A 14493-nucleotide genomic window follows, 5' to 3' on the forward strand; every position below is an offset into this window, starting at 1 on the left:
CAGGAATGTGCTATGAGCTAGAGACTGTTAGTAGTACATTCCTTACCTTAGAATTTCCCACATATGTCAGTCTGGATCTGGATATTTTTTTCTTTAGCAGTACCCCTGCCCGGTATTAGGTGGCGTCGGTCGGCTCTGCATCCAAAATCAGTGTCATAGGTGCTGGGATGACATTGTGGGATCTACATAGACGCTGCCCGTGCCCTCTGACGTCAGTTCTTAACATGACTGTCAACTCCCAAAGCACAAAGCCATGAAAGACACTGACCACTGGACCTTGGCTGCCCCCCACACCACAACAGCGTAGGAGGCTCCCTCTTCCGTAGCCACGGTAGGGAGAGAAAGCAAGTCAGTGTCAGGGGATGCGTCCAGACCACTGGCATCATCCAGGTCCATTCACCAGTCTACCAGATACATTGTTCCCGAAGGTAAGTAACTTGTTCATCATTTAGAATCCCAGGCTTAAAACCAAGAACTTAGTAAGTCTCTGTGGATGCTCCCAGTGCCAGACAGCAATGACTGGCCTAGAAAAAACTGTAAGTGCCATGTGCGCAAAAGATTAACAAGGGATTAAGTTGCACACTTGTTCTAGCAATAATCCTACCCAATGCATGATGGTGAATGTTAGCAAACACATTTCACTCACTGTAGAGTTGTTTATTACATGTGAAAGTGCAGCCCAGTGCTTGGTCACCCTTGATATGTTTCATACTTTTTCTTCAGAAGGACAGGCCTTGGTGGGGGTTTGGTCATGTGCATCTGCAGACATGTCCTGTACTCGTGAGGGAGTCGTCTCCTTTCCCCTTTGGTCATGGGTGTTCTTGGGCAAAAGTAATCAAAGTGACTAGTATTGTTCTGTGTAGTACCCACAGCATGGAGCTCTTCATATACACTGTTTATCCTGCAATGTCTATGCACAAAGCAAATAGTACTAAAAACAAAAGTCTCTAAGAGCACCAGAAACAAAAACGGTGCAAATGAATTTGCACAAATAAAAACATCTAAACACTGATTACCACTGATTTTATACTGACAAACCCCCTCTGCAGTTCCCTTCAAATATCAACTGAAAACAAGACTAAGTGTATTGCAGAGTTTCTTTCACTTTTTGATAAAAGTACAGTATAAGTCTTTCTGGATGATGGATCATAACTGTAGTTTCTTTATTATTGACTTGCCTTTTTTTGTTACAGGTGAAAGAAATGCTTTAAGAAAGGAAGATGGAAAGGACATAAGGCTATTTTTTTTAAATCAAAAGTCTGCAAACTTGTGCACTGAAAATGTATCCCATGAAGACTAATCCCCTTTCAAAATCAATAAGATATATTAATCTACACTCAAGTAGCGTGAAAAAGATATTCGACTCGAAAAGACTAACCTGAGAGATACTAGGCAATAGAGAACTTTCTAAATGTTCTAAAGCTCACAAGGCAATTTCATGTAACATTATATAGGAAGAACGTGAAGTCAGCAGAGAAGAAAGACAATATGTGTTTAATTTGAGAAAGGTTTGAACATAAAGCACACACAATGGAAAGACTCTGTAAATGTTCTGCATGTGATCAAATATTCAGGACAGCGGGCTGTCTAAAAATCCACCAGGTAGCCTATGCAAGACACAGAATATGTAAATGTAAGGAATGTGGGCAGACATTCAGTCAAAAGAGTTTTGACACCGGGAAGAAGTTATATGAATGTACTGAATGTCAGAAGGCTTTGTATGCAAAGGGACACCTGCTGATAGATCAGGCGGGCCATGCTAAGGAAGACCCGTTCATTACAAAAGGAAACTTGCAGTCACATCAGACTGTCCATACTGATCGGAAACCTTTTAAACTAACTGAAAGTAATCCATTAGTAATTACAAAGGCAGAGCTTGTTCAACAACAAAACATCCATATTGGGCAAAAGCCACATGAATGTAGAGAATGTGGAAAGGCATTCGTTGTAAAGCTAAACCTAATGCGACATCTGAAAATACACACTGAATTGAAGCCATATAAATGTACTGAATGTGAGGAGGCATTTATTAGAAAAGAGCTGTTAAAGCAACATCAGGAATTCCACACTGGAGAGAAACCCTTTCATTGTAGTGAATATGAGAAGGCATTTGTTACAAAGACCAACCTAATGCAGCATCTGAAAATCCACACTGGGAAGAATCCATTTAAATTGCCAGAAGGTGACAAGGCATTTGTTCGAAAGACAACCCTAATGCGACATCTGAAAATGCATACTGAAGTGAAGCCATATAAATGTTCTGAATGTGACAAGGTATTCGTTAAAAAGGCAACCCTAATGCGACATCTGAAAATCCACACTGGAGAGAAGCCATTTAAATGTACAGAATGTGACAAGGCATTCATTACAAAGGTTGAGCTAACACGACATCGTAGAATCCACACAGGGGTGAAACCTTTTTGTTGTAGCGAATGTGACCTGGCATTCGTGGCAAAGACAAACTTAATGCGACATCTGAAAATACACACTGAAGAGAAGCCATATAAATGTACTGAATGTGACAAGGTATTCATTAGAAATGACATGTTAAAGCAACATCAGAAATTCCACACTGGAGAAAAACCCTTTCATTGTAGTGAATGTGACAAGGCATTTGTTACAAAGGGAACACTAACGCGGCATCTGAAAATCCACACTGGAGAGAAACCGTATAAATGTACAGAATGTGACAAGGCATTCATTACAAAGGTAGGGCTGATACGACATCATTCAGTCCACACAGGGGAGAAACCACAGAAATGTACTGAATGTAACAAGGCATTCCTTACAAAGGGAGAGCTAAATCAACATTATGCAGTCCACAGCGGCGAGAAGCCTTATGAATGTACTGAATGTGACAAGGCATACAGTAGAAGACGCCACTTGACGGAACATCAAAGAATCCATACTGGAAATAAACCATATGGTTGTAGTGAATGTGACAAGGCATTCATTACTAACAGAGAACTAATAATACATCAGAGAGTCCACACCGGAGAGAAACCATATGAATGTACTGTATGTGACAAGGCATTCAATCCAAAGGCATCTCTAATACGACATCAGAGAGTGCATATTATGGAGAAACCATATAAATGCACTGAATGTGACAAGGCATTTGGTACAATGGGAGCCCTAATACTACATCAGAAATTCCACACTGGGGAGAAACCATATGAATGCACTGAATGTCACAGGGCGTTTATTACAAAAAAATATCTCTTGCAACATCAGAAAATCCACTTTAGAGAGAAAACTTATGTTTGTAGCGAATGTGACAAGGCATTCTTTACAAACACTTGTCTCTTGCGACATCAGAAAATCCACACTGGGGAGAAACCCCATGGTTGTAGTGAATGTGAGAAGGCATTTCTTACACAATGGCAGTTAAAGCAACATCAGAAAACTCACAGTGGAGAGAAACCATATGATTGCACTGACTGTGGCAAGGCATTCACTGTAAGGCACACACTTGTACTACATCAGAAAATCCACACCGGGAAGAAACCATATGGTTGTAGTGAATGTGAGAAGGCATTTATTACAAAACAGCGGTTAATAGAACATCAAGAAACCCACACTGGGAATAAACCATATAAATGCAATGAATGTGACAAGGCATTTTTTGCAAAGACAAGCCTAATGCGACATCAGAAAGTCCACACTGTAGAGACACCATATAAATGTAGTGATTGTGACAAGACATACACTCTAAAGCACCAGCTAGTAAAACACCGGGAAATCCACACCGGGACAAAACCCTATTGTTGTAGTGAGTGTGACAAAGCATTCTTTAGAAAACAGCACTTAATGGTACATCAGAAAACCCACGCTGGAGAGAAACGGTATGAATGCACTGAATGTGACAAGGCATACAGTAGAAAACACCACTTAACGGAACATCAGAAAACCCACACTGGGGAGAGACCATATGAATGCACTGAATGTGACAAGGCATTTTTGAGAAAGACACACTTAATGGAACATCAGAAGGTCCACTCTGGAGTGAAACCATATGAATGCACTGAATGTGACAATGCATTTGCTGTAAAGCACAAGCTAGTACAGCATCTGAAAATCCACACTATAGAGAAACCACATGATTGTAGTGCATGTGAGAAGGAGGTTCTTTCAAATGACTGCCTAATATAAATGCAATGAATGTGACAAGGCATTTATTGCAAAGAACATCCTAACGCAGCATCGGAAAGTCTACACTGTGGAAAGACCCTATGAATGTACTGAATAGGACACGGCATTCGCTTTAAAGCACTTATTTATGTTTGTAATTGGTGTGACAAGGAATTAATTAGAAATAACACTAAATGCAAAATTGGTGAACCACACAGGAGAGAAACCATAGGAATTCACACTGGGGCAAAATTATATCAATGTACTCAATCTGACACAGCATCTGTTGAAAAATGAGGACTATTTTTACATTGGTAGGTTCATACAGGATGGAAACCATACCGCTGATCGGAATGAGACCAGGCATTCATTACAAAGAGAGATCCAATGTGCAGTCGAAAGTAGTATGTGGCAAGGCATTAATTCACGAAAAGATTACTGTTTTCTCATTTGAAATTTTCCACAGAGGAGCCACATCAGTGTATTGAGTGTGACAAAGGGTACATTACAAACTAAGACTGGGCTACTATATCATTTGAAATCTGACACTGGTGAGAACCCTAGTACATTTACTAAATGTGAAAAGGCAATTCAACACAAACTTATCACTAAATAAACATCTGAATCTCCATACGGTAAAGGAACCATGGGAGCGCACTGAATGCGACAAGTAGAATGGATAAGCTAATGCAATAGCAAGGAGCCAACACTGGAGAGAAACCTTATGAATGTATAAAATGCGACAACGCTTTCATTACAAAAGGAAACTTACTGGTACATCAGAATGTTCAAACTACAGAGAAACAATATGAATGTTATTGTCAACACTGGTCAGAAAACGTGAATTTTCTGACTTTGACTAGATATTCATTAGAATAGAAAATGTAACATGAAAGTTCACACTTGACAGAAACCACAAGAATGAACTGAATGTGGGAAAGTATTTACTACAAATTGCACTCTAGCGGGTTATCTAATATCACACAATGGATGAAGGGTAGTGTGACTAAATTATTGAAAACCGGGACATGCCACAAACATATAAGTAGAACTAACAGTGTTACAGTGACCAAAGAGCAAAGCATGGCTCAATTGACAGCACTTGACAGCATAGAAATCACAGAAATTAGAGTATATGGGGAATTAAATGCAGCCTTTACACTCGTTATTATATGTTATGTAAATTGCTATTTGTTTGTGCCTTTTAACTGATTCTGCACTGGGACACAAAAACATATTCATTTGACCCCCTGAAACCAGAACATACTACATTTCCAAAATCCGTGAGGACAGATGGTAAAAAAACAGGACTTTCTCAGCAAATATGAAATATCTGGTCCCCCTGTGAGGTGTAGCAGAGATGGCTAAACTTTCATCATCATCATCAAAAAAGGTTTATCAAATCGCTCAAATTTAAAAACGTGTATATTTAAAAGTCCAAAATAATATTTGTGCAATATAAAAGGTAATGGGTAGAAGAGGCCATTAAAATTTCCTCACAGAAAAGATCTTAAAAGATCTAATAAAAAGAAAAAATCAGTTTTAATACCAAGGTACAGTGACATTCTTCTAATATAACAACTGTGCAAATCTAGGACTAATATATCCTTACTTAGCTTAGTTGGCGTACAGTATTATAATCTAATTGAAGAGAGTCGCACGAACCCCAGCTATCAGAGTTCAAATCTAAGAAGGGAGTAATGTACTCTTCGTCTTCGCTAGAGTACAACCGTAGAGGGTTTGTGCTAAACATTGGCTAAAAACCGACTTGCAGAAAAAACAATTCTTTCAGAGGTGTACATTTTTTTTAAATTCTTTATGCAATTTTATAAGCATTAACCTACAGGTTTAAACAGACAGGTTGTCTCCATTTCCTGCGGGGGCCACGGTATTCTGGGCAGAAAAACAAAACATGTACCTCCGTCTCGGGAAATTCCCCAATGGCAGGGCATATGTCTGAATTTTGCTCCCTTGCCCACTTACTCGTAAAGGTTTCTAGCAGTAAACTACCCAACTGAAATCTCATAAACAGACTCTTGGTTAGGGGGTGGAGAAATTATATCCAGAAACACTTCCAACTTTCGTCCAGGCTTGAATTCACTGAACTGATCGGTCAGATGACCTAAAGAAGCCATTGCTAGTTGTTGGTCATGCAGGAAGGCTCACCACCTGGTTTTGAGTACAGCAACCTCAGACTTTCCGATTTTTTTTTCAGGGTTATCCCAGAGTCGCTTAGCCCAATATGTTTGCTGCCAAAGTCCAAGAAAAGTGGAATTCTGGGGGTATTTGAAGGAACACAGATAAGTGTTCTGATCAATGTATTCTCCTCCACTGTTACCTTCTGAGTATCCGCATAACCCTAGACTTCAGCACCAAAAAAGGCAGCCCCCAGTGCTTTCGTTTGACATACCTCCAAATCTGGGGATATGGCTCTCGACCGGGTCTGCTTATGCAATTTAAGCTTTGTTATTTAGTATTTATTTGTTCTTTTGTACTGGACTGACTTGAAATTTAACTACCCCTTCAATTTCTTTTTTTTTTTTTGTGCAGTGGTAGGCACCACACAGACTAAACAAAATTGTTTTAAGCCTTTGTTAAAAAAAGTCTCTTGTAACACTGATGATCCCTTAACTTAAGATCTGCTCTAAATGTATTTTCCATAAATCCAGTGTTCCAATCATGATGTGCACATGTTACTGTCCATGCACACCAGGTGTTATGGAGAATGTGAAAGGAGTTGAATGAAGCCACACAGAATAGGTCTTGAATACCCAATTTGAGACAAACTACACCCCCAAAGATCACAGGATCAATAAACTGTGACTGACCCATCTTCTGGTCACAGATAATTGCTCCATGGTTGTAGATGAGTTTCACAAGGTTCCATTTGAAAAACTGGTACAATAAAATGATTTTCCTCTTTGTGTCCGACTGTGAATAAGGCAGAAAATGGTGATGTTCTTCTAATGTCTCTCGGTTGAATGAATCCCTGTGATGCATAATATGCGGAGATGTTATGTCTACCAGCTCTGCATCAGGGTTCTATCCTTCACATGCGCTTAGAGGTTCTAACCCCCACTTGTGCTCAGAGGTTTGAATATCCACCTGTAAATAGTGATTTAACCTTCGCTTGTACACAAGGATTTTAGCTTCCACCTTTGGAGAGTGGCTTTATCCTCCACCCTTGGCCAGGGGTTCCAGAGGTTTCACTATCCACCTGTGCCTAGAGGTTTTAACCTCCAGCTTTGCATGGGGGTTTTAACCTCCATCTTGGCACAGTGGCTACAGCTGCCAACTATGCACAGGAGTTATAACTTCTACCTCTTCATGGGGGTTCTGGCTTCTTTTTGCACACAGGGGTTCCAACCTCCACCTGTGCTCAGGGGCTTCACCCTCAACCTATGCATAATCAATATCTCCTAATAGTGCACTAGATAGTTACTTTATTTGCTTTGTCCATTTCCTTCTTTGGTACACACCCCAAAATCTTAATAAAACCATATTCATTAAAAAACACTTTATTGGCAGTTTTAAAGACATAACAGTACAAGAGTTGAGACCACTGTGAAGTTGAGTGGCAGTTGCCTGTGCAATCAACAAGTTATATAACCTAATTGTTTATTGTTTCATTAATTAAAATCATTACAATGTGCAAAATGTGAGTGCAAAAAAGCAGTAAAAAGTAATCAATAGGAATATATATCAGGAGATCTTGGGTTCTTAAAATCATGAATGCAAAAGGACTTTTAATCTGGTAGAATAAAAATGTGAGGCTTTAAGGTCCACTTGTAATTTGCACACTTTGGCTGGCCACGGTAGTTTGAGTGCCATAAAAAGATCCATTGTGCTTGAAAGTGTCTGGAGCGTTTAAGGTCCTGGATTTCTCGTCATATAAGCTTGACCTGTTGGGTCTAAAATTCTGCAAGCAGAGTTGCTAGTCACCTTTCCTGTGCAGTCCAGACTTCAATTTATGTATAATAACCGCTTAGCATGACTACTTAACCCCGCCTTGTCTTGAGGGACACACTGAGTCGACATGAGGTATGGTGGTTTTATTTTAGTGCAAAGAGCAGGTTTTGATTTATTTAAAGTGCTTTGTGCTAAGGCTGTGCAAGAGCATAGAAAGGCCTTTCGATTTTAGACTGGTGCACGTGCTCATGCTAGAAGCCATGAGGTGGTCAGGAACTAAAGTGCTTGTGCAAACACATGTTGGCGCTGCTATGTGACAAGGACTTTTCGGCTTTTCTGGGTTTTTTGTGGAGTATTGTGGTCAGTTACACCTTGAGGTGCTAGCGGGTTGTTTGCTGGTTTGGCTGATGATATGTGGACAAAGTTTTCACGCCCTTGCCTTTGCGAGGTAGACTTTCAGAAGGATGATTTTGTTTGGCCTGGTCTAATGCCTTCCTTAGTGCACTTTCAACCTCCTGGAGATATTTCACTGTCCGGGTGATTGATTAGGGTTCTGCTGAGTTAAGACAGAACAGTATGACTTGTCTGCAGGAGCGCACGCCTCACAGGTTCCAGAGAGGATGCAGCCCGTCGGCGGAGGCTTAAGGTGGTTTTACAGAGGCTATTTACGTGTAATACCTCTTCGTTTGGGTTATCACATAGTCGACTAGCAGCCTTCCCTTTCACCCTCAACTAGGGTTTATCATGCACATTTGAGGGCAGGATCCCAAGATGGTATTTCAAGTATTTTCCTTTTATCCTGCTGTTTTAGGCTTCGCTCTGGTATTTCTGTCTTCGGAGGATGACAATATTTTGGATGTTCTGTTAACTGTTCTTTTAAAAGTTTCATAACTTGCTGCTGCAGACAGTAATTCTTTCAGCACAATTAGATCGATTATTTTGTTGAGACAGTGTCTAGCGAGTGAGTGGGACCTTTTAGTTATTTCCTGCCAGGCGTTGTGGTTTATGGTGTTGTCTTCGGCAGATTTAAGTCTGTAGCAGGTAATGGCAAATGCTGCTCGCCTTGCAAACAACAGTTTTTTTAACCCAAACTCCAACCTGACCTAAGCTGGTGAGGTGTAGCTGGGTAGTTGGAATATTTGTCTCTAAATTCTTGTAATGATTGTGTCCAGAAATGTTGAGTCTCTGCCCTGTAGAGCCTCACTTCCGTAAGGCAAGGTGGGAACCACCTTTGCCCTGGCAATTTCTAAGATGGGGCTATACGAATTCCCATTTAGGTTTATGAACAGTGCCGTTATCCCTGCTGCCAGGGTGATCCCTTTTTCTTTCATTTCTTCATTGTGAGGTTTAAATGTACTATTGCTGTTGAGTAACAGGCTGAGGTATTTATATTCTTTTATTTCTTCAACCTTGTTGGCGTCAAGGAACGAGCTTGCCTTAACTTTTGTTCTTCTTCTGAGGAGGTCATTGATTTTTGTCTTTTTGATGTTTATCAAAATCAGTGTACATGCAGTGATACTCTCCTACAGGTGAGGCAATTGTGATTACTGACACTGTAGAAACATTCATCCGGCACTCTGAACGATCGGGCAAGAGGAAAGTGAACATCTACCCCCTAAATTTTTTATCAGATGCCGAATACCTTCTCAAATTCAATATTACATTTTGACAAGCCGGCGGATCTGATCTAGCAGTGCAGTGTGATCATTAGCAAATTGAACTCATAATGTAGGGGAATTACTTTGCAGGTGACCTCCAGGTTGAAGAATGCCTGAGTGCCTAGAGGAGTAAAGAACTGAGATGTCTGGACAACCCAAGATTCACTCTTTCTATATCTGCTTATGCTCTGGCGCTCCACTCTCTAACAGCTCAGATTCTCTGCCATTATACATAACTTTCAATGCGTAAACATTGGTCTGACATTGTATTTGTTTACGATATTGATTCTTGGAAACCCACAAGCCATTTGACTGTGCTTTTCTGATTTTGTTTTTATAACTTTTACTTGATTTTGACATTCATGCAACTTTTATTTACTTATTTTCATAGAAGATTATTATGTTTGTCGTATTGAAGTCTATCAATCAATTCCCTGTTTCTTTCGGGAGTGACCGTGCCCTTAGAAACAAAAATAAGCTAAATAACGAGGTAGAGCAACTACTCAACTACTTCTGCCTAAACTGTTCTTAAATATAATTTCTGTTGTGAGTTCTCTGAGCAGACCTCAGCACAATACTGCTGGAATTACCAGAATAAAGGGCACCAAAGGCAGCACAACACTGCAGAGCCAGTCTACTGATTCGCCTAATATTACAGGCAGTTTCTAAGGTCACAGAGGAGGTCTAATCCAGGAGGATAGGGCTATCATTAATAGCCAGAGAGAAACATCTTTATAGGCAATAACTTTGTGTACATGTCTTCTAGTGACAACACTCATAAGTAATGACTAGGACTAGGAAGGCAGAGGAGATAGCAATGACGCCGGAGGCTCTTTATACATTCTGTGCCCTGACTGTAAACACTTACTCATTTCACCAGCATCATTGTTCTAGGCGTGTTTACAGCCCGTCTACTGGATTCAAGCATGCCTTTCCTCTAGTAAACCAGGAGGGCAGGAATATAGAGATGGATAAGACATTAACAGTCTAGAGAAAAGAGAGGCTATCTTCGGAGTGCAGAGGTTAGAGGAGGGCTCAGACGGGATAACCAGAGAGTGCAGGTTAGAGAAGTGGTGACAGAGGAGGAAGGTCTATACTGTCACAAACGTTTGGGGCAGTGAGTACAAAAGCATTGCCTTTGGTACGCAGTTTTCTATGTACAAGGAAACTGGTTTTAAACGCTACGCTGCTTACAATGGTAGCTTGTGGTGTGATAGTTGTCAAGAATGCATATTGTAAATTGGAAAAATAAAATAACAGATCATGAAAGATGGGCCAGTCCCCCGATAGAAAGTCTAGTTGAAATAATGAATCGAGCAGATTTAGTTGTTGAAGGAAGAGGAGAGGTCAGTTCTTGTTTCATAGGATTGCGTCATGGTCTTCTGTTGAAAGGGGGTTTAGTCACATCAGGATAAGGGATTTAAGACAAGTGTACTGGTTGTGATCTGTAGTAGCATGAAGGAGCTCAAGGTGGTTAAAAAAATTCTACCAAAGCCAGGTATTCAAGCTCGTTCAGAAATGTTGAGTGTGGTGATACCTTTTGCCAGGCATGCCAGGGTCTTGTGCTGGCTGCAATCACAAAAAACAGTGCAATATTCATCCGATGTTGCTAGCTAGAAGCTAGTTTAAGTTCTTATTCCGGGAATGAAACCATGTATCCCACTGTATTTAACTAGGATGGATGCCATTCACTCTCAGGTCCTCTGTGGGGATATTTCTGACCACCATCAGGGAAGATGCTGGGAGTAATGATCATGTGCATTACCACATGGACCCAACTAAGATGGATGCCATCCGCTCCCGGGTCTCTGTGAGGCACATGGCTTTCCATGACCAGTGGTGGTGTAGAAAGCAATGATGACTGTATATTACAATATGTACTTACCTAAGATGGATGTCCTGTCAGGTCCTCTGTGGGGGATCTATGGCTTCCAATGGTCAGTGAAGGTGCTGAGGGTGACTGTACATTACAACATGTACCTAACAAAGGGCCTGATTTAGAGTTTTGTGGACAGATATTGCATCCATCTTTAAGTGTATTAGGATATAATGCACTTGTAACAAGGATGAAATATCAATTTACCAAACTCTAGATCAGCCCCTTAGATGGATGCTATCACCTACCATCTGGTCTGTTGAAGATCTCTCAGCTGGGGCGGTCAAGGGATGGGCAGAAACCGTGATCACAATATTTTACAACATGCACCTACATCTTCCAGGTCCTCTTTTGACAATCTTAGGCTAGGCATGGGCAGCTTAGGGGCTGCGAGCAATAATAACAGTACATAAGTGTTAGGTGATTATTTTATTAGAATAATTATGCTTAATATAGGCTTGGTTCAGTTAGCATAACTAGTCCGCATTACTGAGAAATGCTTGTTTATATTTTGTGCTTGAGCAATGTCTTCATTCTTTCAGAATTTTTTTAAGATTCAGTCTTAGCCATGGTCTGTTTCTGTATGTGCAAAGTATCATTTCTCTAGCGTCCTTGGTCGAAAGGATTCATTTGAAACATTGCAAGGTTATTTAGCTAAGCCTTGGTTATATCCATTGTTGTGGCTGTGTAGAATAGTCCACTGTATTACAAGTCTGATGTAACAAATCATGTGAGGACTGACCAATGAAAATGTTTTGAAGGTTTGTGTTTGTGGTAATTTGGAAACCAGTAGTTTGACTGGTTTACTATGCAAGTAACATTTCAGTTCCACTTTTACATGTAGTGGCATACCATTGTATCAGTGTACTTTACTGTCCAAAATATTATAGAGGGTTAGTTGATGTGATACTTTTACCAGATTTTCCTAGATTTTTGGGGGGGATTTTCCATTCTACTAAATATGTGCATGTTAAGCTTCACTGGATTCTATCATTTTTATTTTGAATTGGATTCTAATTCTAAATATCTGTTAATTTTCTCTAATGATAATTTTGATACTGGAATAAATCTACAAAACTGAGATTTAACAGTCTTGCCTGAGTCTTTGAGTACCGGTGTTAGGATGGAAAAGTCCCTTGCATGGTGATAGATGTGTACCCCTGCCCTGAGAGTTTAGATGCTAATTATCTAGATCCCTGGTGATGATTTTTGGTCATGCATGCGCATCATGAACTAGGCCTTTCTCACAAGATTGCCCTCTTGTCAGAGTTGGGGGGGTCTGGGGGGTTAGTACAGTACATAGAAACCAACAGTGTGTTTTGTATGTATGTGTGACTGTGAGTAGTACAAGGTATGGAAGCCTTTGGGTTTCATATTGAAACTCCGGGCCTTTGAAGAGGCTTGTGGCGTAACCCCCAGACTGAGTTTTGGTTATCTTCATTCCAGAGAGCTAAGTTGGAGGAAGGAAGAGCCAAGCTATTATATACACTTCAAAATGGCTGTTTGGTTTTAAAGGACGTTGCTGGCCAGTGGGGCCTGGGCAGAACTCAAAAGGGATAGGGCTGACTAGAGAATCATAAAGAGTAGGCTTGGCCCCGTTGTTAATCTACTGTTAGGCATACATCAGTGAGACGGACATTCGGTGGGGACGTGGCCTGCAGGGGCAACATAGCGGACGCGTCTTGAGTTTGCTTCGCCACATATCCCCATAATCCGTAAAATGTCTCCGCTTTATTGTGACATCTACAGCGAGGCGCCCTGGTGGATTCCTAGGCAAACCCCCAGGCACCTGATAGGGTAAAGCCACCGCCATGACCACTATCGCGTGAGCGCCAAAGCCAGGAGTTGGGCCCGGCTGGACGAGCGTGGCACTGCATCACTCGTCAGCAGACACAACCACTGCAAGATTGGTGGCGGCTAGCGACACGTCGCGCCACTTAACAAAGGAGCAAAGTGTAGAAGACAAAACCGCAAACAGCGTTGACCGATAAGAGAGGGGACGGGTGGGGCTGCTACTCGGGGAATCGACCGTGGCCTTGGGAGTGGCCCGGGCCTGGCCCCCTCAGGGTAATCGAGGAGGTGACGCAAGCAAGGGCTACCTAATAAAGGAGCAAGGAGTAGAAGAAGCCGCAAACAGTGCCGCTTGGTCAGAGAAGGGATGTGCGGTGCTGCGACTCGAGGAAACAACCACGGCCTTGGGGGCGGCTTGGGCCAGTAGCGGAGGCGACGTGCAGGGGGTGTCTGCTGGCTGGAGTGCCAGGAATGACTACAGCTGCTGCCAGAGCCCCCACAACACAGCAAGTTATCAATGCGGGTGCCTGATGATGTGTGAGGAAAGAAATCACAAGCCACCCAGTAAGGGAAGGAACAGGAGGCGCAGCGAGTCACGAAACAGCGTGCGACCAGGAGTGGCCCGAGCCTGGGCCTCCCCGAATTGGCTACAGAAGGAGACTGCATATGTACAGGAGCTAGCTGGCGAGCCTGGAGAGAAGACAGATGACGCCTGTAGGCCCTGAGAGAAAACGCAGCGTTGATGTGGGTTCCCGTCCTGGAGGAATAACAAGCGCTTGAACTCCCATGTGTGCAGGCGTTGAGACAAGCCTTGGGCGGCACCAAGGCTCAAAACTAAATCGGTGAGTACATGACAGGACGAAGGGGCACTCGGGCGAACACAGGGGAGCCACAACAAGGTGAAGATTAGTTAGGAGAAGATCTGAGTAGTATCGCTGCAACGGTCACAACCCTGGGTATGGGCTGGGCCTGAGGCAGTGCAAACTATTGGCCACAGTGACGCATGCAAACACAAGCAACTGCAGGTGGAAACAAAGGCAAGAAGGCCTCCGCCTGTAGACATCCTTGCACAGAGGACTATTGCAAAATGTGCTTATCCAGAGGATGGATTGATAGCCAGGACCATGG

The 14493-nt window shown here is 41.9% G+C and overlaps 1 protein-coding gene across 1 annotated transcript in view; it reads left to right on the plus strand.

The window, feature by feature from the left end:
- Positions 1–12655, plus strand: part of LOC146822351 (uncharacterized) — a 56477-nt gene extending 43822 nt beyond the window's left edge. The window contains exon 2 of the mRNA XM_085613439.1: positions 1194–12655. Within this exon, the coding sequence (XP_085469565.1) occupies positions 1531–4152 (2622 nt within the window). The 5' untranslated portion in view covers positions 1194–1530 and the 3' untranslated portion in view covers positions 4153–12655. The remainder of the gene's footprint in view (positions 1–1193) is intronic.
- The last annotated feature ends 1838 nt before the right edge of the window (positions 12656–14493 follow it).

This window comes from Triturus cristatus, chromosome 6 (assembly GCF_964204655.1).
Source record: "Triturus cristatus chromosome 6, aTriCri1.1, whole genome shotgun sequence".
In the NCBI taxonomy this organism is placed as follows: domain Eukaryota; kingdom Metazoa; phylum Chordata; class Amphibia; order Caudata; family Salamandridae; genus Triturus; species Triturus cristatus.